This window comes from Ascaphus truei, chromosome 1 (genome assembly GCF_040206685.1).
Source record: "Ascaphus truei isolate aAscTru1 chromosome 1, aAscTru1.hap1, whole genome shotgun sequence".
Taxonomy (NCBI): domain Eukaryota; kingdom Metazoa; phylum Chordata; class Amphibia; order Anura; family Ascaphidae; genus Ascaphus; species Ascaphus truei.
This window is the reverse complement of record NC_134483.1, coordinates 398,324,718-398,348,064: the sequence shown is the minus strand read 5'-3', so window position 1 is coordinate 398,348,064 and position 23,347 is coordinate 398,324,718. Positions and strand designations below refer to the sequence as shown.

At 40.4% G+C, this 23,347-nt stretch overlaps 1 protein-coding gene across 1 annotated transcript in view; it reads left to right on the top strand.

Annotated features, from left to right (window-relative positions):
* The window catches only part of RXFP1 (relaxin family peptide receptor 1), a 175,522-nt gene that overhangs the window by 142,691 nt on the left and 9,484 nt on the right, over nucleotides 1–23,347 (top strand). The window contains exons 8-17 of the mRNA XM_075612495.1: nucleotides 591–662; nucleotides 5,266–5,340; nucleotides 5,777–5,848; nucleotides 7,268–7,339; nucleotides 7,990–8,061; nucleotides 13,453–13,524; nucleotides 14,600–14,671; nucleotides 15,656–15,885; nucleotides 17,500–17,910; nucleotides 21,493–21,711. Coding sequence (XP_075468610.1) covers nucleotides 591–662; nucleotides 5,266–5,340; nucleotides 5,777–5,848; nucleotides 7,268–7,339; nucleotides 7,990–8,061; nucleotides 13,453–13,524; nucleotides 14,600–14,671; nucleotides 15,656–15,885; nucleotides 17,500–17,910; nucleotides 21,493–21,711 — 1,367 coding nt within the window. The remainder of the gene's footprint in view (nucleotides 1–590; nucleotides 663–5,265; nucleotides 5,341–5,776; nucleotides 5,849–7,267; nucleotides 7,340–7,989; nucleotides 8,062–13,452; nucleotides 13,525–14,599; nucleotides 14,672–15,655; nucleotides 15,886–17,499; nucleotides 17,911–21,492; nucleotides 21,712–23,347) is intronic.

Here is a 23,347-nt window from a genome sequence, read left to right as displayed (position 1 = left end):
CAAAAAGAGAAAACTTGAAAATGTTTGCAACGTACTGTAGGGACTGACATAAATATGACAAATATTTCGGAATGTTGAATCTACTGCATTTAATAAACACACAATCCCAGCAAGCTAAAAAAAAACAAAACCACCACATTGTGTGTGTGTGTGTGTGTGTGTGTGTGTGCATGCGTGCGTGCGTGCGTGCGTGTGTGTGTCAAAAGCAGTGCTACTGATGAGTGTGGCCAAATGTATGCAACAAAAGACAGAAACCCCCAATGCTACATCCGATGTGACAGAAATACACAGTGAAATACATATATAGTCTCTTGAATAAGGGTCATTTAGTTAAACCCTTTGGTCAAAGTATTATAAGCCTGCAGCCACGTCTCAGCATGACCAGTAAGCAGGTCCTAACACTAACTGTGAACATTCTCATTTACCTCTGCTGGAGGGAGAATGATCACAGTGTGTCTGTCCACACAGGAACATGAAAAAACCTGCTACTTTAAAAAGTGGGGTGGGGTGAGGTGAGCTTAAACCCTGGACGGAGGGGCCACTAACCGCCAAACAACTACTGCATTTAACTTAAATCCTATTTTCAACAGGATAATTGAGAATAACAAAATGAATCGCATCTCCCGTCAGACATTTCAAGGACTGAATTCGCTCATTCTTCTGTAAGTTGAAAAAAATGTATATTTCAGATGAATGGTTAGCTATTAAATGGTCTTGTAAAACATTCATGATTTTCTAATGTGATCAGTAAATGATTGAAGTTTTTAAATAACGGTTTACATCGGAGGTCTAGATTTACTAATTGTCTGTACTGCTGCATAATAGTTGTGCGTTATGAAATATTGGGATAACAGCGATATATTTTTGGAATTCCATCTTATTTACTAAGAATTACATATGTATTGATACACCAAAAAAGGTTAACTCCGTGTTAAAAAAACACTAGCAAATACAAATAAGTGTCAACTCCTAGAAATCATAAAAAAAACTCTGTCAATTAGAGCTAACGATGCAATTGTGTGTGTGTCATGGGGCACAGAAGTTGCCAATATCACACTTTGTAATTGGCCTTTTGACAAAACCCTATGGCAGAAAATTATTTGATCCCTCTGATACGTGAGGCTTCTAATGCATTGCAAAGGAATTCCTTCATGCACCATGGGGTTAACATACAACATAAACACCCTACATATACAACACAAAAATCATATTACCCATATGAGAAGATAGTAAGCCTTTAGTATCACAGAGTGGCCAACTAGTCATGGGTGGATCATGACTAGCTGCCCACTTGGGTTACTAAGGGGTTAATATATTAATAAGTGGAACATTGTTCAAATTATGTATTTTTATCATCCATCTGCATAGGTATCTAGAAGTGCTTTTTACACACTAACACTACAAAGCAACAGACACACACACACAATGTGCAGTAAAGTGTTTACACTCAGCAATGCAACACTTTACCACTTACGATCATTTTTTTATAGTTCAAGACAGTGGCGTAGCTAGAAATGAGCAGGCCCCTGGGCAAAAAAAATTCAGGGCCCCATTAAAAATCAACATATTCTGTAGATTCAAAATCAAATATACTGCTCACATATAAATATAGATTGAATATAAAATATAGATTGCTTATCTATATGGGGTCGGAAATTTTTGCTACCCCCTAATTTTGCCACCCTAGGTCTGGACCTAACGGGCCTAATGAGAAATCTGCCACTAGAAAAGCTTTTGAATCTCATTGTGGATGGGTACAGAGAGGTTCCCACCCTCTAGCTTTTTTTCCTCAAATACTATTGGATTTTTTTCTCCAATGTTGTGTAAAATTCACTATACACTTTAAATAAATCAGCATAGTAATATAAGATAATACTGACTGCAATTTTTTTCTCCCTCTCCCCATCCTCTCCCTTATCCTCTCTCTCTTATCATCCCTCCTCCTCATCATCCCTTCTCATCTTTCCCCTCATCCGAACTCTCCACATCATCATCAGATCTCCCCCTCATCATCATCAGATCTCCCCCTCATCATCAGATATCCCCAGTCCCCATCTTCATCAGATCTCCCCCAGCCCCTTTCATCATCATCATCATCATCATCATCATCATCATCATCATCATCATCATCATCATATCTCCCCCAGTCCCCCTCATCAACAGATCTCCCCCAGTTCCCCTCATCATCAGATATCCCCCAGTCCCCATCATCATCAGATCTCTCCCAGCCCCCTTCATCATCATCATCATCATCATTAGATCTCCCCCAGTCCCCATCATCAGATCTCCCCCAGTGCCCATCTTCATCAGATCTCCCCAGCCCCTTTCATCATCATCATCATCATATCTCCCCCAGTCCCCCTCATCATCAGATCTCCCCCAGTCCTGTTCATCATCATCATCATCATCATCATCATCATCATCATCATCATCATCATCATCATCATCAGATCTTTCCCAGTCCCCATCATCATCAGATCTCCCCCAATCTCCATCATCATCAGATTTCCCCCAGCCCCCTCCATCATCATTATCATCATCATCATCATCATCATCATCATCATCATCATCATCATCATCATCATCATCAGATCTCCCCCAGTCCCATTCATCATCATCAGATCTCCCCCTCATCATCAGATCTCCCCCAGTCCCCATCATCATCAGATCTCCCCCAGTCCTGTTAATCATCATCATCAGATCTCCCCCAGTCCCGCTCATCATCATAATCAGATATCCCACTCATCATCATCATCAGATCCCCCCCTCCTCCTCCATGCCTACCTGTGGTAATGGAGACAGGCGGGGGGAGATGGTATGCAGCGGCGTCAGGCCCCTGGTTTTAAAGGAAAAGCCGGTAGAAGAATCAGCACTTGAGACAAAGGAAGAGCAGGTCAGCACGAGGTGAGGAGCGCGTTCTAACAGCAAACACCGGAAGTAAGAAAAACTTCCAGGTCAGACTGCTAGAGCATGCTCCTCCCCTGCCGTCCTGCTCTGCCTCCAGTGCTGATTCTTCTACTGGCTTATCCTTTAACGCCGGGGGTCTGATGCCGCCGCATACCATCTCCCCCCCGCCTGTCTCTACGGGGGAAGAGCGGGCCCCCCAGAAGCGCAGGCCCAGAGGCTTTGCCCGGGCTACAGCTACGCCCCTGGTTCAAGAAGTGAAGCGCTTAACAGTCTTTATTTCCCAATGAAGACCTTCGAATAGCGCAGCAAATGCAATAGAGAAGTTTCGCTGGTCCATCTGAGAGCAGACATGTTTTGCAAACGTGTGACTGAGGGATGAGTATTGTCAAAGGATTATGAGATTGCATACTACCCATAGTAATGCGAGCATCCAAAATATAAAGCATATACAGTATCTAATGACAAGCTTCAGATTGGGAGGTTCCTTGTTTTGCTCTCATTCTTACTAGGTGTAATGCATTCCTGCGCTGTAACCCAGCACTGAGTATTCGTGGCATCTATGTATCAACGCACAGAAAGGTGTGTTCTGACACACTGCTCTGGTTTTGGAGCACAGTTGCTAAAAAATCTTTCAACGCTTTCCTTGTATCTTCTGCAGATTGTTAGATGCCAAAATGTTGCACTGCCCTAAATTTGGCAGATTTTGTTAAAAACTGAATACAAAATACAAAAATATGGCGCACAAATCTGATACATCTCATTACAATATATGTACCACATATGCCCTCCCCAACACCTCCCACTGACACTCCCCAAGGGACAAACTGGTACACAAAAGACAAAAGAAGAGCACAATTGCTGTGATACTGTATATACAGTAGACTCCCAAGAATACAACACTAGTACATATCTAAACACAAAGAGCATTTGAACTACTATTACAAGCTGGCAGATTCACTGTTTGATTCCTCATGGCCACGAGATGATCATTTTTGTTGAAGTGGAGCCAGCAACACACTTCTTCATAGTAAGCTGCAAATAAAAATATCCCTTGTGAGTACATTAGCATGTCTCTGACAGGTCTGGAACCTGCTTTTCACCATTATCGCTGTCTGTGAGTAGGTTTTACTGGCTATGCACTTCTTTAACCAAGGCTGTGATGAGAAAGCTATGTGATACTGCAGACATACGCTTATAAGGGTCCATGTTAAAATGGAAATTAAGTAAAAGGTGACACTGTGCTCATTTGCATGTCATTACCCAGAATCCCTAGATGCAGTGGAAGCACTATATTCTAGAGTTAATGGTGAAAAGCAGGGTTGCAGACCTGTCTGAGACATGTTAATGTGCTCACAAGTGATGTTTTTATTTTCTGTTACTGTACGGTGAAGGGTTTTTGTCACTTTGTTATCGACCATAACTCCTAGTGAGCTGAATGCCTCTCTGGGTGTGTATTCAATTAGTCCCTTTAACTGAATCATGTTTATAAGTGAGATAGGCAAACCGTTGGAGCCCTATAGTCCTGTGGTGTGCATTGTATATGGAAAAGCATTCTGACAGGTGGGAGTTTCACGCTGCTCTAATGCATAGAAAGAGCAGGAGCTTAGGCCGAGCGGTTTAGCTTAGATATAACAAGAGACAAACTCTTTTTGAGAAAGAAGACATCCACTAACTCTAAAAACAGCTAACAATAACGGGATCTTAGGTGGTTATAGGGCAGCAAAGGGAAAAGGTACAGTAAAGCTTCTGGTGCAAGGACAGTAAATAATTATGGATGCATAGAGCGCAGGTTCCACTGGCATTCACAGAGGGGAATGTTGCTTTGCGTGTTAAGAAGACAATAGTGACAGGTTCTTAATTGATTGTGATGCATTAACTAACATTCTGAGAACACGGGATATAATCTTGCAAGATGTAAGCAATTAAGAAGTATTGTATTTTCTGCACTGCCATTTTTAGTCCTTAAACCTGGAACCTAATGTATCACCTACCAAGCTCGTCCAAAAATAGGTCACATTTCTAAATCTTTATGGCTAGCGCTCGGGTGCTAGAAACCGTGACCCTTTCACACATCTTTGCTTCGCTAGGACATATAGAACTTGGGTTCTAAAAGTGAAGAAATGCTGTAAACCTGTTCATTCCTTCGTACCTTAATATTATATAGTATGAGTGCAATATGGACAGTGTATTGGATTGGCGTGAATTGAGCCTTACTTTATTGTGGCTGCAGTATTAGAATGATAAAGTAGTATTTCCTGTTTTATCCACACATTTCTGAAATGACATCAGTAATATATTTCTTCATTTCCGTTTCTTGCTGTACTTGAAAATCAGGGGGTTTTCTTTTTTGCCTTCTAGAGTAATGCTGAACAATTCCCTTGGTCGTTTGCCTGAAAAACCTCTTTGTCAACACATGCCTAAATTAAATTGGCTGTAAGTACATTATGCCTAGTCTAAAAATCATGCAAATCTATTTTATTTTATACACAATGAAACTCTGCCCACAGAAGTTGGCTTTAATATAAACATAGCATGTAAAGCTTCAGGAATGGAAATCTGAACATTTTTATTTTCCAATAACAATGCAAATTATACATTACCATATCCATGGTATAATCATTGAAATATTTAGAACCAGTTGTGTATTTAAGGAATGTGTGCTGGAACCATACCCAAAGAAACATTCAATTTTACCTATACAACAATAAACCCTCTTTGTACTTGTATAATATAAAGCTTTGTTTTGAATCATTTCATGACGTATAAATAATATGTGCCTCAGAAAGCCCTGTAAATGTAAAGGTTTTTCCAGTTTGTGCATTACACTTCACATGACGTCTCATGTTCTAATCTGTCTGCTTTCTTTTAGAGATCTGGAAGGCAACAACATCCACAACATAGGGAACATGACTTTCAGCACCTGCAGTACCTTAACTGTCCTGTGAGTCCTTTCCCTATGCCACACTTACGCATGAGTGTTTTGATTTTTCCAAAATTGTAGACATAAAATATATAATAATATGCTACAAGCAAATCCTTATGTAGCTTGCGCTGTTGGTTGAGGTACTGTAGCCTTTTTTTTTTTTAATGCAATGTAACAAAAAGTATGGAGAATACGAAATAAGGAAAGAACATATTACATATAAGGATATATAATTACAGTATATATACATTTGTGTTCATTAACTACCTGAAGTGCTGGAAGAACTCAAAGCACATTGCATTGGGGTGTCACTCATGCAATGAAGGAGTTTAACAAAACATATTTCATGCCATAATCTAGAAATCATCAGATATTAAACACTGTGATATCTTACATTTTGCTGCATGTAGCAGGAGATCCTGTAACTTCGATGTGAATTTATGAATTTATGAATTTATGTCCATAAAATCCTAATATAATGTTATTGAAAGAGAGCCAATTTCTATACAAAAGACGTAGAATGGACCGCAAATGCAATATGGTGAATTTACAACGCATGTTGTGTAAACATTGTGCTTAGGTGATATCTGCCATGGTACCTGCAGAAAGCATATAAGTGTGTAACCGCGGCAAAGAAGAGAACAAACAGTGTCACAGCTCACAGTGAGCATCATGGCTAATGTCAGGATATAACAGCTTTACATTATTTTATTTACTTGTTGCTTGTCTAGAAAATGAAAGCAAATATAGCAGTAACCTGCGAGCAGCGAATGCCACTACCATGGTAAAAAGGAGAAGCGTTAGACTAAAACAAGTGGTGCAGCCAGTCACACCACGCACCAATTTATACTGGAGTGGAGAAATAGCTCAGTGCCTTTGAAGTCGGTGAATCCCCGTGTCAGCTGTCCTTGTGACCTTGGGCAAATCAGTCTACCTATGCCTCAGGCCCAAAACCGAGCTCTGAGGAGCAGGGGCACGTGCTTGTGCAATTATATGCACAACGCCGTCTAAGGAAAACAGATTATTAATATTATATGAACATTACATGCCAAACGCGAATTATAAAAAAATATTGCCTTCTGGAAGATGGCTTTAAAATATCCGACATTTCTACATCTGGTGAAATAAACCTGGGAAAAAACGTAAAAAGAAGAAAATACAAAGATGTCTAATCGCTCGGTATAAAAATAATAATGAACGTGTCTGTCGCTGGTAACCATTAAACATCTGGATTCTGTGTTGAGCTAAATCTTCCTATCATTTTGCCCCAGTATGGAGAATATATTTTTATGTGTTCCTTGAGAGGTAAACAGTACTTGAAGGTGGGGGGGGGGGTTGTTGGGGGGTTGGGGGGAGGGGTGCAAATGAGTTCAATGCTAATTTTCTTTTTTGTTTCCCTACCTGTGTGTAACTTTTTATTTAATTTTTTTTCTCCAGAGTGATGCGGAGAAACAAAATAAGCACAATAAGTGAGAATGCGTTTTCATCCCTATACAGACTGCATGAGCTGTAAGTTTTCCATGATACTGTATGCCAGCAATACTGAACTAAGCTGTAAAATAATCAGAGATAGGGAAAAAAGGAGATGTCCTGCATTACATTACAGGTTACTGAAGGAAGGTTGAAATAATAGTGTGTTGATGCTAAATTAGTTTACATATTGTTCACTAGTAAAATAGCAACATCTTTTTTACTGGACATCAGCGGATGGTTACAAAAGATCTACAGATGTTAAGATGTTTAGTGTCGTTATTTTGAAGTTCCTGTGTATTTGTCACAGTTTGTAAAAGTGATTTTCTTAGCAAGGTTATTAATTTATTTTTATTATGGTTATGCGTAGAAATCCTAATTTGTATTCCATATTCTGCAGCTGATGTAGAACATTACAGATGGTTATGTTTATTAGGCTGGTTCAGCAGATTTGCTATGATTCTCTTCATATATCTTGAAAATTTGATTCAAAGCTGGTTTTGCAGACAAAGCCATGAATGCTATTTGCATTTTGGATGTAAGAGTTCTAGTACTTTCTGTGTGTGCTTCAAAACTCACTTAAATAACACCCTCTCCATAGATTTTTAGGATTGAATCTGTTAAAAGTATCACAATTTGCGAGAATAGTAATTGTCGTTCATCGTAGTAACAAATATTTATTTTGGCAGGGACTTGGCTAATAACAGGATTGAAGCATTTCCTCCATCTTTACTGAGGGACACGAAGGAATTGTCACAACTGTAAGGTTTAATGTTTCTTATTTTGTACAGTATTCCTACTGTTGGCATACCTTGTGTTTAATGTCCTGAACATGTTTTCATTTTATTTATTTGGCAATTACTATTTACCCAAACATTTGTAATAAAATGTGTTATTTGACAGATCGGGGGTTACTGATTAAAACGCTGTAGTGCCAATCTGATCACTATGGCACAAAAAAAATCTATTGCCTTCCCTGGGAGTTTCCGTGAGATACTGCCCCAATCTCCACTTGTGCAGTTGAATTAACAACCCCCACTATAGCTGATATTGTTGAGTTTGGGGTGACCAACATGTTCCAGTTTATCAGAGACATCCTCAGTCACTATTTTATTGTGTATTAACTTTCCAAATAACCATATATACCATAATGAGATTCTGTTTAACTTGGTGAAAGAAGGCAAAACAGTCACAGTCTGACCGTGTGTGTAAGGCAGGGGCGGCCAATTCCAGTCCTCAAGGGCCACCAACAGGTCAGGTTTTTAAGATATCCCTGCTTCAGCACAGGTGGTGCAGTCTTTGATTGATCCACCTGTTCTGAAGCCAGGATATCCTGAAAACCTGGCCAGTTGGTGGCCCTTGGGGCCTGGAGTTGGTCACCCCTGGTATAAGGCATCAGATGGTCACAATAAGTATAAGGTGACAGCACATTCAGTGGGTCAGCGCTGATCTGTACTACGGAGACTCTAAGGTGGCATGATATAACCTGTGCAATGCAGTGGTATTATATCAGGCATCACATTTGCATACCGTTACACAGAATTTCTCAGCATATAGTTGCTTTACAACATAAGTCCAGTATATGTATAATTAGATCACAATAGTTTGCTATCAGCTTACCAAATGTATTAATCCCATACAGATGGATTCCATGGCATTGTTCCCCCAGATAATAGAACATATCCCAATATAAATCAGAATATAGAATCAAAGAAAGAAGTATTTCTCTCCACCGACAAAGAGAGACAGGAATACCCAATTGCATACACTCTCTGAATAACCTGGATGGTAACCTAACTTGTTTAAATGTAAGGGTAATAAGACAGACTAGTATGTGAGATATCACCACAGTGTGATGCTGATAGATATAAATATTACCCCCCAAATAAAAAATGATACTAATCTGATTTAAAGTAAATACTCAACTTTAATCATTCAAACAAGATAAAAGATTGGGGGCAAATTAAGAACTCACCATACTAATAGTGAAAGAAACCACTGTAGAATAAATGGCTGATTGGAGCAATCATAGATCATAGGGTGGACACATAGGATTGCCGTCTAGGTAGAGACACTAGCCCCCCGGATTATGAATGGGGACAGTCTCTGCCTCACCTGTCGGTGAATAAACCCGTAAATGGATGAGAACTCGGAAGTTCTACACTAGCATTATACTACCTAGCAGGCGGGTCTATAAATAATCCTGACACATTTACTACTAGACACAAGCACATGTGGGGTGCCCTACTTATTAGGCGGACACTTCATTTATTTGGACTCTAACAATTCAAAACATATCATAGGTAAATGATCTTATTGTCAAACAGTCTAGTAAGTATAATACAGTATATATATACCAAATGCTAGTGTGTCATAAGTGGCGGTCACTGCAAAAAAACTAATGTGTCTCTATAGTGTATACAAGGTAAGTAAATTGAAGCAATCTGACTCGGTGAACAAGATCTCAGAGCAATAATTGATTAAGCAGGGGCATTCACCGGACACTTCCCGACACCTGTGAGGGTACTTGTGTAGCATTTAAATAAAGGAGCTCACTCTCCAGGTTATTCAGAGAGTGTATGCAATTGGGTTTTCCTGCCTCTCTCCGTCTATGGAGAAAAAGACTTCTTTCTTTGCTGCTTTTAATTCATGAACCAACAAAAGTGCCGGATAGACTCTCTCTGATTTCAATTTTTTTGGGCAAGAACATTCCGGATTAACTAAAAAGTCTGCCTTTTGTCCTAACATTTCCAACAATATGTTTATTAAAACGTTTGAAAAACTTGTTGAACAAGATCTCAACCTACTAGCCAAAGGCGTTACCTTCTCCACACCACCTTTTAAAAATCTTTCAGATAATGAATCCTCTCAGATTTCAATTCTAAAGAAAGATACATCTCTGGTAATAAAAAATACGGACAAAGGTGGTGCAATCGTTGTGCAAGCGGCAAGCGATTACGAGAAGGAAGCCCTAAGGCTAATGGGAGATCTTACAACTTATAAACCTCTAAAAAAGGATCCTACATCAAGTTATAAGAAGGAATTGTAGGAACTGTTAGACATGGGTAGGTTTCTATATGTCCTTAACATAAAAGAGCATGCCTTTTTGAGCATTGAATATTCGATAATTCCCATTTTTCACCATCTCCCAAAGATCCACAAGTCACTTGGGGCACCTCCGGGTCGCCCCATAGTGGCTGGCATTGGATCTTTGCGAGATAGGTTATCGAAATACATTGATGGCTTTTTGCAGCCCATAGTAAAATCCTTGCCATCTTTTTTAAGGGACAGCACAGATCTCTTGAATGCCATTACATCTATTGAATGGCATAATACATACAGATGGGTAACAATGGACGTCATGTCATTGTACAGTATCATTGCCCATGAAGATGGCATCAAAGCGGTAGATTACTATCTTGGCAAATCCTCACTTTCCACCACTCTTTGCACATTTCTTATGGTTTCTATTAGATTTCTTTTAACACACAATTATTTTTCTTTCAACTCACAATTTTACTTGCAATGTAGAGGTACAGCGATGGGCACATTTTTTGCCCCATTGTATGCAAATTTATTTATGGGAATGTGGGAATCCACCTTTTTATTTTCAGATCACAATTTATTTAGAGACCGGATTATCTTTTACAGACGCTATATTGATGCTTTGGTTTTTATTTGGGATGGGGATTTAGACACACTTATTTTATTTATTAACACTTTAAATATTAATTCACTTAATCTCACCTTCACTTATAAATGGAGAGTCTTAACACTATACATTTTCTTGATTTAATTCTATATATAGATGTCAACAGTAAAATTCAGACGGACATCTATAGAAAGGAAAATGCCAGGAACACATTTATGCTTGCTGATAGTAATCATCCGCCTGCCCTTAAAAGAGGGATTCCTAAAGGCCAATTTCTCCGCTTGCAGAGATTGTGCTCGAGTGAGGAATCTTTTGAAGTACAATCCATTGAACTAAAACAGAGATTTTTGTCGAGAGGCTATGCTCCTAGAGACATTGATAATGCATATCTATATGCTAAATCTAGGATCAGGGATGATCTACTTAAAACATCAGGGAATGCCAATAATAGGAGAGACTCCGGATCTAGATACAATAGACAGTCACCTATGTTTATAACTAAACATTTTAAACAAGCAACCCAGATTCAATCTATTTTTTCCAAACATTGGAGAGTACTGAGATTGGATCCAGACATCAGATCAATAGTTGAGAGTGGTCCAAATTTTGCATTCAGAAGGGCTAAGTCACTTGCCCATCATTTATCCCCTAGTTTATATTCATCAGGATGAATAACTCAGGGTTCAGTGAAACCCCAGGTTTTTTTTTAAATGCGGTAAATGCATTATGTGCAAGTATGCTGTTCATACAAAAAAAGTTTTTCTTAAAATTAATCAACATACAAGCATTTATTAATTGTGACACATCTTATGTTGTGTATTATCTCACATGGGGTGTGGCAGTGGATATGTGGGAAGGACAATTAGACCATTAAAAAACAGGAATATGGAACACGTTAGATCCATTATAAATAAAAAATTATATCGTAGCTGTCTCCAGGCATTTCAATGGCTGTCACTTAGGTGATATTTCTAACTTTAAATTTATGGGAATAGAACATGTACCTATGCCAATAAGAGGGGGGGATAGGCTAAAACTCCTCAATCAAAGGGAAATGTACTCGAAACATGATGTTTTATCCCCGAAAGGTATTAACAAAGAGTGGGATATCAAACATTTTTTGTGATACCATCCTGCTTGTGATACTATTCTTTTTGTGATACCATCTCTGTTCCATTTATTCCTCTTTTTTTCTTATTGTCCTCCCCACTCCACTAGCCTACAGAATACTAGCATTGCTGTGTTCTTGGTTTGTGAAACTTAGCAGAATAATATGCCTTTTAGTTCATTTTAATGTTTCTGAACTAATATTGGGTGGTTGGTTGTCATATTCTTTGTATTGAGATCATGATTGCTGATTTTGTGATTTCAAGACAATCCAAGCTATTTAATAAGCTTAAACTCATATGGAACAAGTTTGTTCCTTACCTTATGTTCTGTCAGTATTTTCAGTATTAATCCTTAGTTATTGCAGAATTTATTGCAATTGAGCAATGTCTGTTCTGATAACTATTACTCCCTTTATGGACTTAAACATATTCATGTTCACCCGGTGCTATGTCTGTTGTTAACCCATTGCTGACCAATCCTTATTTTCGTCAAGGGACATTATTTTGTTCGTGTTGTATAATTTCATTTACATGTATCAACATCTTCCGTTTTTTAGTGTAGATTTGTTTGTATTTTATTAATTTGTTATTTACACTGAGATTACTCTTATGGTTGAGGTCCCCGGTTTCTTGGGGGGGAGGTTATCTCTGTGGTTGGGTTGTCATTCTTATTTTTAACATTGACGGTCAGTTATCTGACCGGACAGGGATACACGCACTTCCGGTCTGGGTCTGAACCACTTTTGTTGGTTCTATATGTTATATCCCTATGCACCTCAGGTTACTATCCCTTTGCACCTCAGGTTACTATCCCTATGCACCTCAGGTTACTATCCCTATGCACCTCAGTTTACTCTCATTTGGATTTAGTTACCCAATTGCATATTTATTGCTAGTAATTCACCAATTATCCTAGTGCACCCTGTCTGCCACGTTGGCTGAGCGGGTGGAACCCAAATTCCTCTAGATCAATCAGAATATCGAAGAATTCCCATAGGAGTAATAATAACAATAATGTTGGTGCAGAATATCACAACATATCCCAACATATTGTGCCGCAGGAAACAATAATGCCCATTCAATTTACACAACTGAAACCTAAAGGCCACATACCATTTTCTTAGTCCTATCTATTCCATGATAATATTTTCCTTATACAGTAGGTTTCTGAGGTTTCCAAAGGTAAAAACTCATACAAATTAAAAAGTATTTTACTAGTATCCAAATGAAGAAGGGAAAGTGTAGTGGTGTACCAATATGTTATATTCTCTGCGAGCTAGAGTGCATAACAGTTTTTGCCCAATAGAGAAGAGTAAACTTTGTAATAATTGTACTATGAATTGATTTAAATTAAATAAAATACACAATTTTGTTCTTTGTTATCTTCACAGAAACATTTCTTATAATCCCATCCAGAAGATACAAGCAGACCAGTTTGATCATTTACTTAAACTGAAATCCCTGTAAGTATTCCACTGACCATTGCTCATGTACACTGAATTAAGTCTGTGATTAACGACACTTAAAAAAAAAAATCTCAAATGATATATTCTTTTTGGTAACTTGTAGTCATTATTACTAACTACTAACATTATTGATCTTAAATGATCAGTATTACACTCGGGGACGCAGACAAAATTCCTGGAGCCCTGGACTAGCCCGTCGCCCGGGCCCAGCCAGCAGCTGGAAGCACAGCCTGGGCCCCCCGCAGCCGCCGGGCCAGCTCTCCCCCCCTGTCAGCGGCCTGATTTACACTGTATGAATTGGAAATGATAACAAGTTTTCTGTGATAGTTGTCCATGAAGATTAGGAGGAACTCTAAAGGAAACATTGCTCCTATGTGATTACAGTGAGAACAGGGCTCATTTACTAGAATTGCCAAATGTAAAAACAAAACCCAGACTGAAGCTTATCTCTTCCTCTGCTTCAGGTACCAGAACGTGATTGTAGCTTCAAGGGGCAGTTCACCCTGCGTGCTTATTTTTGTAATGTTTTAAAGATTTCTTTACAATACTGTACAGTTGGATGTCTGTTTGCACCTGTCTACTTTTTCCCTGCTCACTGATTTTTTGGAACTGTGTATTTTATTTAAAAAAAAAAAAATGTTTTAATTAGCATGGCTACTAAATGCAAATCTCTTTTCAATATGTGACATTAGGCGACTTCAAATAACTGAGAAGATTACATATTTTTCTGATAAGATCCTCTGTAGACTGCAGGGGAAAAAAAGGTTCAGCCTTGTGAGAATAAACAGCACGGGTTGTCATGTGAACACTTTACTGCAGGCATTGGGCCTTTTTAAATAAAATCAAAACTCAAATCAAAACAGCTAGGGAAATAAAAACAAAGTTGGTAATCTGCTTTAAAGAGCAGCACATGGAGTTCGCGGTCAGAATAGGTCATATTGAGGGAAACTACTGCCCATTGATGCATTCTGAGATTCCTAGACAGTGGTGCAGAAAAGGTTTATTTGAAGCCGTATAGTATGTGCCGGTCATACGAGTACTAACACTTTCTTTATAATTATGTATACTGCAGAAGCCTGGAGGGAATTGAAATTCCAAACATTCAAAGGAGGATGTTCATGCAGCTTACAAATCTAACTCACATGTAAGCTGACTTTGTAGGGTTACTTCATGTACCTATTATCTTACTGTTGTAGTATCTTCTATTATTATGGCTTAAATGGAATCTGCAAGTGAATTCCCCAATCTTACGTTGTACTATGCAGGTGTTGTAATAAAGCAAAGGCATTATATATTGTTTAACCTTTCCTCTGCCCTTGCTAATAATTGTTTAACAAATTAAAATGTGACCCAAAAGTGTAACTGCAAAATACACTAATATTAACACATAATATAGTCTCAATGACTGAGCCACTGATTGAGCCACCTGTGCTGAAGCAGGGATATCCCAAAAACCTGACCTGTTGGTGGCCGTTGAGGACTGGCGTTAGCCAACCCTGAACTATGTATTGCCTTCATGAAAAGCTAGTTAAGGGCTCAAACGCTGCCTGTGGAAATGAACTAGCGGCAGTTCCACAGATGTTTCGACGAAGGTATTTACAGCTGTTAACCAATGTTTTTACATCTGTATTTATCGAAATAGGAAAATCAGACAATTTCACATTGAAATGAATGGAAACATATATTGTGCAATTCACAATAGTTGGGGGAACCATGATAGTGGTATTGTGGCTTTAATTCCTGCAGTTCCACATTGTCTTACCATTCATTGCTGTTAGATTTCAGCGTGGAATAATCTAGTCTGGCAGACGTGAAGGTAGCTCACCGGTGTGTCAATTTTGCAGGCAATGTGATCATATGAATATTATGCTGATTGGAAATTTACATAACACCGATATGTTGTCATTTATCAATATTGACTCAACATCTGCAATTCCCAATCCCGTTACCTTTGGGAAAAAACAGCTGCAAAACTGGAAATATTCCTGTCGACACAATAAATACCACTCAGCTCAACACGGCAACAATGAATATGCATCAGCAATATCTGTGTACACTGTGTATATTGCACGTCTCCATATTTCCACAGAGCGTCTGGAAAACATCTCCTTTCTTTTGTCATCACCAGATACTTTAGGAAATTCCAGTATTGTGGATTTGCTCCTCATGTGCGTAACTGCAAGCCAAACACAGATGGCATTTCATCCCTGGAAAACTTGCTAGCGAGCATTGTTCAGCGGGTGTTCGTGTGGGTTGTGTCCTTGATAACGTGTTTTGGAAACATCTTTGTCATTTGTACACGACCGTACATCAGATCTGAGAACAAACTTCATGGCATGTCCATCATATCACTGTGCTGTAAGTATGGCCAGGTATTGTACCCTGTACTGATAAACAAGTCTTTACTTTCTCATGGAGTTTTACCCCAGTTATGGTCCGACAATGACAGAGTTTAACCTATTGTCTTCACAATCCCAGATTAATCAAATAATATCACTCAGCAAAGCAGTTTTTTATTTGATGTATTTGCCCTTTTCATTACCTTGTTTTAAAAATAAAATGGGGTATAGCACGGGGAATGCTTTTCCCATTTCGTGCCTGTCCCTGAATGTATACGTGGGGTGGTGGTACAGAAATTAATTGTTGTTTGCATTTTATGAAAACTATGCGGAATAGATATCGAGCTCCTACAGTAAATGTCCACATTAGCAATTTTTTAACAGAGAATAAAAGGAGAAAAAGGACAAACCATGGTTAACACACTAATATATTCCATGTAATGTTTGTGTCAAGTAACATGTGCCTAACTCATCCCACAGCTTTATATAACTGTTTGTTAAATTGCATACAGACTTAAAGCAGCAATCTCTTCCAGGTTGAAAATGTATTGGCAAAAACACATTATTAGTTGGATACACAGGTCCTTATTCATTATACTGTGAAGATATCTTCTCTGTGCTTTAGAAGTTGTTGGTCCTATTCATTTGAATGGTGCCCATTTCTCATCCAGCACTAGAGAGCATCTTCATAACATATGGATTAGGAGCCATGGCCTCCCTTGACTATTATCGGTGATCAGAAGTTATTCTGTGTGCTTTACTCATGCTTAGGGTTTGCAAAATCATTCTTCAAATTAAATCAACAGGACTTGTTGTGTGTACAGATCGGTGGTTGTTCAAACACTTTTTAATACTGCATAATGAATAGCGAGCCACCAGGCTCAAGCTGGTGGACCCAAAAGACAAACAGATCATTTCGTGGCTGACATCTTTGTACTAGCAATGCTCCTGTCAGAATGCAATGTATTTGCTATGGCATTATCTGAACTTGAGGGTCCCCAGGCATTGAACTGTACTATTTGCAGGTATTAGCATTTCTTTTTACACAATAAAAAAAATACAATATGGCCTTTGGTACCCTAACAGAAAGCCACAGCACCAAGTACTGATGATATTGTGGCTTTCTATTGGCTGTAAAGTGAGGATTAACCCGTGACCATACAATACACTGGAACATTTGCTCACACATGTATTTCAGAAACCGGGGAGACCAGAGTAGCAAATAGTTCAGCCCAAAACACCTGATTTCTACCTGCCCCCATGATTTAAATAATGTTTTTTTTGTTTTTTTTTAAACAAGCATCAGGTGTTCCTGCTTTAATGTATATTGCAACACTCCTTTTATTACGGTATTGAGGCTAAAAGTAGGCACACTTAGGCCCAAAACTACTACAGTATAATGCTAAAATAAGCTTATGTCAATTCTCATCCTACGCCATTAATTAATGTTGGGCCTTGGTATGCTGTTTTACATTCCCAGGCCTAGAATTTTAATATCCGTAGTATAAAACCATCTATTATGCATTGGAAACAAGAATGCACCTATGTATTACGTGTTTTCACAAAATGTAAATACCTGAATAGGTAAAAACTGCATTCTAGGTCTATTGGTCATGTGCATTTTACCTTCCAGGTGCTGACTGTTTAATGGGAGTATACCTATTTGTCATTGGATATTTTGACCTCAAATACCGTGGGGAATACAACAAGAATGCCCAGGCTTGGATGGACAGCACCCAGTGCCGGATGGTTGGATCATTAGCCATACTCTCCACTGAAGTTTCAGTTTTGCTTCTGACATATTTGACTTTGGAAAAGTACATCTGTATTGTATACCCTTTCAGATGTCTGAAACCTGGAAAATGCAGGACGGTTACAACCTTGATCATTATTTGGATCTTTGGCTTTGTGGTGGCATTCATACCCCTGAGTAATCAGAGTTTTTTCCAGAACTACTATGGTACGAACGGAGTCTGCTTCCCACTACACTCGGAGCAGCCAGAGAGCACCGCTGCTCAGATATACTCCGTCATTATTTTTCTAGGTAAGTGAGCAAGGTAGAAGTCAGAAATGTCCTTTTACAAACTAAGAGAAGGAAAAAACACCAAAGCCATCAGAGGTTGAGATGCATGTGACACCTTATTCAAGCTTTCCCTCTGAACGGTAATGTCCCAGGTGTGTTGTAATGACCATAAGCAGATAGCTATCCCTTTAATTATATCTATTGATCAGAAATGTTAAACATCTAACCAAGAAGCTCCTGAAAAGTTGTTACACACATCCCATAATTAAATTGCAATATGTTGCCTGTAATAATTAGTACATAGTATACTAACGTTTTAGTCTACATCAGGATAGGAAATGTATACTTTGTTTGCACTGAGTTTTAGCTGAACCTAAATTTAGTTGATCCTCAGTAGTGTGTGTGTGTGTGTGTGTGTGTGTGTGTGTGTGTGTGTGTGTGTGTGTGTGTGTGTGTGTGTGTGTGTGTGTGTGTGTGTGTGTGTGTGTGTGTGTGTGTGTGTGTGTGTCTGCTGAAACCCCTTTTCCTGGGATCTTAACAGCCATACTACATCATGGGTATACAATCTCAAATGTATTTGTTAGAGAATTTAAATTTGAATATTAATATTGTGTAACATGAATGTGTGGCACATATAAAGCTAAACAAAGAAGAATGAATCAATAATACACTTAGGCAATACAAATTATGTAATTAGTATAGCAGTTGTGTTAGATTTTCTATAACTCAAAATAAATAATTTCTGCATTTAAAAAGAACCTGGATTCTTTATAGAAATAACACGGGCCTCATATAATCATAATACTACTATGTTTTATTTTTTTGTGTATTCCCCTACCCTTCAGCCTCTTTGTAAAAATATTTTTAAAAATTCAATATATACTGTACCAACAAAATATATTCTGGAAAAATATGACATTCATTGAATGCCCCTCTAGAACCAAAGGGCTTACAAAGTAAATATTATATAAGGCAAAACAGGACTCCCTTAGTTTATATGGGATATCTTCTTAAACATAGTGCCATTACTATTGCAGGTTAGAGTAATACATTCCTTAGAGCAACCCCAATATATCTCTCAACCTTTCAATGAGTGAAACATTTTAGCATTATACATGTTGCTTTATTCAGACTGATTGCCAGAGCTGTCAGAAATATGTCACTGTTCTTTAACAATGATGAAATGAAATATTGAGTGCCCATTATCTCAATCACTTTAAAGCTCACAGTGTTTTCACCGCTGCCTCTTCCGCCGTGTGCCCCTGCTCTATATTTACATTTGGCCACTTCTCCTTCGATGTTCAGTCCCCATGTTCAGTTGTGTCATTTGTTCCTCCACAATATTGTAAGAATGGATTTTCTTCTTGTCACTTTACAACGCCAATTCTAATCCATGCTCTGCTCCTGACCCACCTTGACTGTAGTAACTTGATTCTATCTAGCTTTACTGCCTCCCATCTTTTCCCCCTACAATCTATTTGTAACCCTGTTTCCCCCACCCAATCTCACATAGGGCCTTTCTCTGGGAAACTCGCTCCGGTTACATGGTATAGTGTGGTGCCTACCTGCTGGTAACAGGGGGCCCTGGGTCTCCCGCATGATAGTATAGGGAATTATAGGACAGGCTTCTGGGGTCTTGCCCGAATAGTACTCACAGGTGCAGCGCCTCCATCTCATGAAGCCCACAGGTGTACGGGGAGAAGTCTCTGCAGAAGAATCTCTTCCTCCTCCTCCCAATAGACTTCACTCTCAGGCAGGAGGTATAATAAAACACAGTGTCCTTTATTGTCTCTCTGTATTCAGCAGCCAGTTGATCAGTAGATTGTAGGGTGTCCACCCTCAGGATGTCCCTGGACTCACTCCCAGACAAAGGGCACCGAGAGCAGTCCCAGCTCTTCCCTAACTCCCTAATAGAGTAAGAGGAATGCGGTTTCCCTCCGCCCCCCTAAGGGAGGGCCTCAAACTGCCAGAGCCCTGAGAGCTTGGTTAGGGTAAACCAGCCTCTCTCACGGTAGAGGCAAACTGACTAAATACAGGAAGTGCATCGCCTAGGAACCACCTCTGTGCCTCTGATTGGACACAAGGCCTGATGACACTACCATCCCTGACTCAATGCACTGCTAAGTGTGGGGAAAACCCATAATTACTCCTAACAAACCTACCCTTACTAGGCATTACTGCCAGGAGGAGAGCAGACCTATAGCCCAAAAACCAATCAGGGCTACACATTCATAATATTACTTCTAAAATCAGCTGTCACCTAGAGATACATCACCAAATCCACTCCACTGAAATCACTCTACTAGCTTGCCATGATAGTCCACATGAATTACAAATATGCCTTCTCCTTTAAAACTCTAAACTCATCTGGTTCTCCTTTCCTCTCAGGTGCAATCTCCTACAATAGCTCCATTAACCTCTTGTAATCTATTCTTTACTGTGTAATGGTACAATAAAATTAAAGTCTTGCCATTTTCTTTCCTGTGCAAAATTGCAGATACACACTTTCCTCTGTTTGTTAACCACTAAAAGGTGGGGGAGTGGGGGTGGAAAGGGGAGTGGCGGGGAAAGGGGAGTGGGGGGGGAAAGGGGAGTGGGGGGGGGAAAGGGGAGTGGGGGGGGGAAAGGGGAGTGGGGGGGGAAAGGGTAGTGGGGGGGGAAGGAGGGGAGTGGGGGGGGAGGAGGGGAGTGGGGGGGAAGGAGGGGAGTGGGGGGGGGAAAGGAGGGGAGTGGGGGGGGAAAGGGGAGAGGGGGGGGTGGAGAGCAGGGGGCATATGTATTGTCATAATTTATGTATGTGCATGCCCTCTCCCCCCCCCCCTCTCCCCCCCCCCCCCGTCCGGGCGTCTGTTCCCCCGCTGTCTCGGCGGCTGGCCGCTCCCCCTTCTCGCTCCCCCGTTCCCCGTGACTCGGGGCTCGCTCCCCCGTGACGTGCTCCCCCGTTCCCCGTGACGCGCTCCCCCCCCCCCCCCCTGTGATCGCTTGGTCCCCCGATGTGTTGGACTGAGGCGCATGCAGGCGGCGGCAGGAAGCGCGTGCATGTGTGGGCCTGTGTGGGCCTGTGGCGCGAGGCTGAAATAGGTGAGTTACTGGGGCCATCAGTTGAGGCGGGACTTGCAGTGGTGTGACTTACCTGGGCGGGCGGACGAGGTGTGTGTGTGTGTGTGTGTGTGTGTGTGTGTGTGTGTGTGTGTGTGTGTGTGTGTGTGTGTGTGTGTGTGTGTGTGTGTGTGTGTGTGGACCTTTGGCCCGTCACTCCGCCTCAGGCCAATGAGAGGTGTGCGGGGGCAGGCGGGCCAAGGGACCAATAACATTGCCGCTAGGGACAGGGAACACACCAGGGAAACATACATACATACAATGCTTTCACAAATATATAGTAAGATATATATATATATATAAAGCTATCACAAAATAATTCTTCCTTGCTCCATTGCCTTTCATCACAATCATTCTTAGTTTTTAAGTTCTGATAACACTTATAAAAGTACAATTTCCCTATTGTGAAACGACCAAATAACAGATTTCAGCAGTAGGGTATAAATAATTCTTATTTACCGCCGCCTAAAATAACAAATACTGTTTTCATTATTATTCCAACAGGTGTGAACCTGGCAGCGTTTATCATCATCGTGTTTTCCTACGGCAGTATGTTTTATAGCATTCACCAGACGGCTATAATGGTAACGGAAATCCGCAACCATATAAAGAAAGAAATGACTCTGGCAAAGAGATTCTTCTTCATTGTCTTCACGGATGCGCTATGCTGGATACCTATTTTCATACTCAAACTTCTGTCTTTGCTCGAGGTGGAAATACCAGGTATGTTACGTCACATACAGTATAGATGTAGGAAGACTTACTGTCCCTATCACCGCAGCCAAGCAGGCAAAAGTCTGCGGTGCCAGGGACCGTGTCTGCTGCGATCGGGTTGTAGGGGGTCCTTGCTTCTTAATGGGAACGCCTCGCAGTGTTAATCTTTCGGTGCCACCACCACACGTGGCAGCAACACCGAAGACAACCTGAAAAACACCACTGATCAATTTGCTCTTACTGTACATCTAAAAAACTGGGAAAAATGGAAATGAGATCGAGTTCCACCTCTTGTAGCAGCCCAGCTACAGGTAGGAGACAGAGGCAACACAAGACGAGTGGGAAAACGACATTTAAAAACAAAACTACACAGAACAAAACAGCACATTTGAATGTGTGTCAATTTGTTTTGCACTGGTAAACATTTCATTCTTAATAAAAATTAAAACACTGGAAATAAAAAATGAACACAGAAAACTGGAATCGCCACTCATGCACTGGGAGCGCCTATATGTCCCGTTCAGCAAGTATTGCTTCAAAAGGAGTGCCACTCCTACAAATATTATTTATAATATAGTTATTATTTACATGTATTATATTTCAATATCGTTTTTTACTTACTTATTTTGAAAGCCCTAGAGCGATTGGCTGAAAGCTCCCATTCAAGTCATTGGAGGTTTTCTGGCGATCAGATGCTTTGGGGCTTATTAAACAAGCTCCTTATTCCCAAATGTTCTTCAACTTTATTTTTAGTACTTTGGGAGTAACATTAATGTCAAATTCTTTTATACCGCTGTAACGGCTGGAACCCCTTGTCTGACCCACCCCATCTCACATTGGCCCGTGTGGTCTAACCGGTCCCCATTACGTGATCGTGTATGGTGGTGCACCTGCAAGTAACAGGACTCCTGAGTCTCCCGCTTGATGGTATTAGGGGATGTCATCAGGACAGGTAGCTGAGGTAGTGGGTGCGAGTCCAACTTACATCATGTGCAGCGCCTCCACCTCATCAGGATCTGTGCTTCCGCAGGGAGATGGTCCTGGTGAGGAACTCCTTCTCGGTGGTGACTGCCACTGTTGAGTAATCTCACACTCACACAGTGGGGGTTTCTTTAACAAGGGCATCTTTATTGATGATCTGATTACAGTAGACTGCCCCATGCAGCTCTCAGCTTCAGCCGCACAATCCTCCGTGCTGTCCCTTTGCCAGGTACTGCCCTCCTCAATTGGAGTGGGATCCCCTCTCCCTTTAGGGAGATCACCCCTGTGCTAGGTCCCTGGACACAGTGTGGCCTAGACAGGCTTGATTAGAATATTTGTGCCACTAGTTACAGCACTAGGGTCACAAAACTATCCTGCAATCCCTTTGCAACAACTGCAACTACTGCTTTTCAACAACACTTAACTGACAGTGTTGTGCCCTTTATACCTCAGGGGGCAGTCACATCTCTGATGTCACTATCCAGGGACTCAGAGCATGTAGCCACTCCCATCCATACACAGGGCACCTCACCAGAGTGTGAGGGAAAACCTCCATAACTACTGCTGGCAGGCCTGTACTTACCAGGGCTTACTGCCAACAGGGAAGATGTCTGCAGTCCATTATTATGCATGGCTACATACTCCCCCTGGTGAATCCTCACCG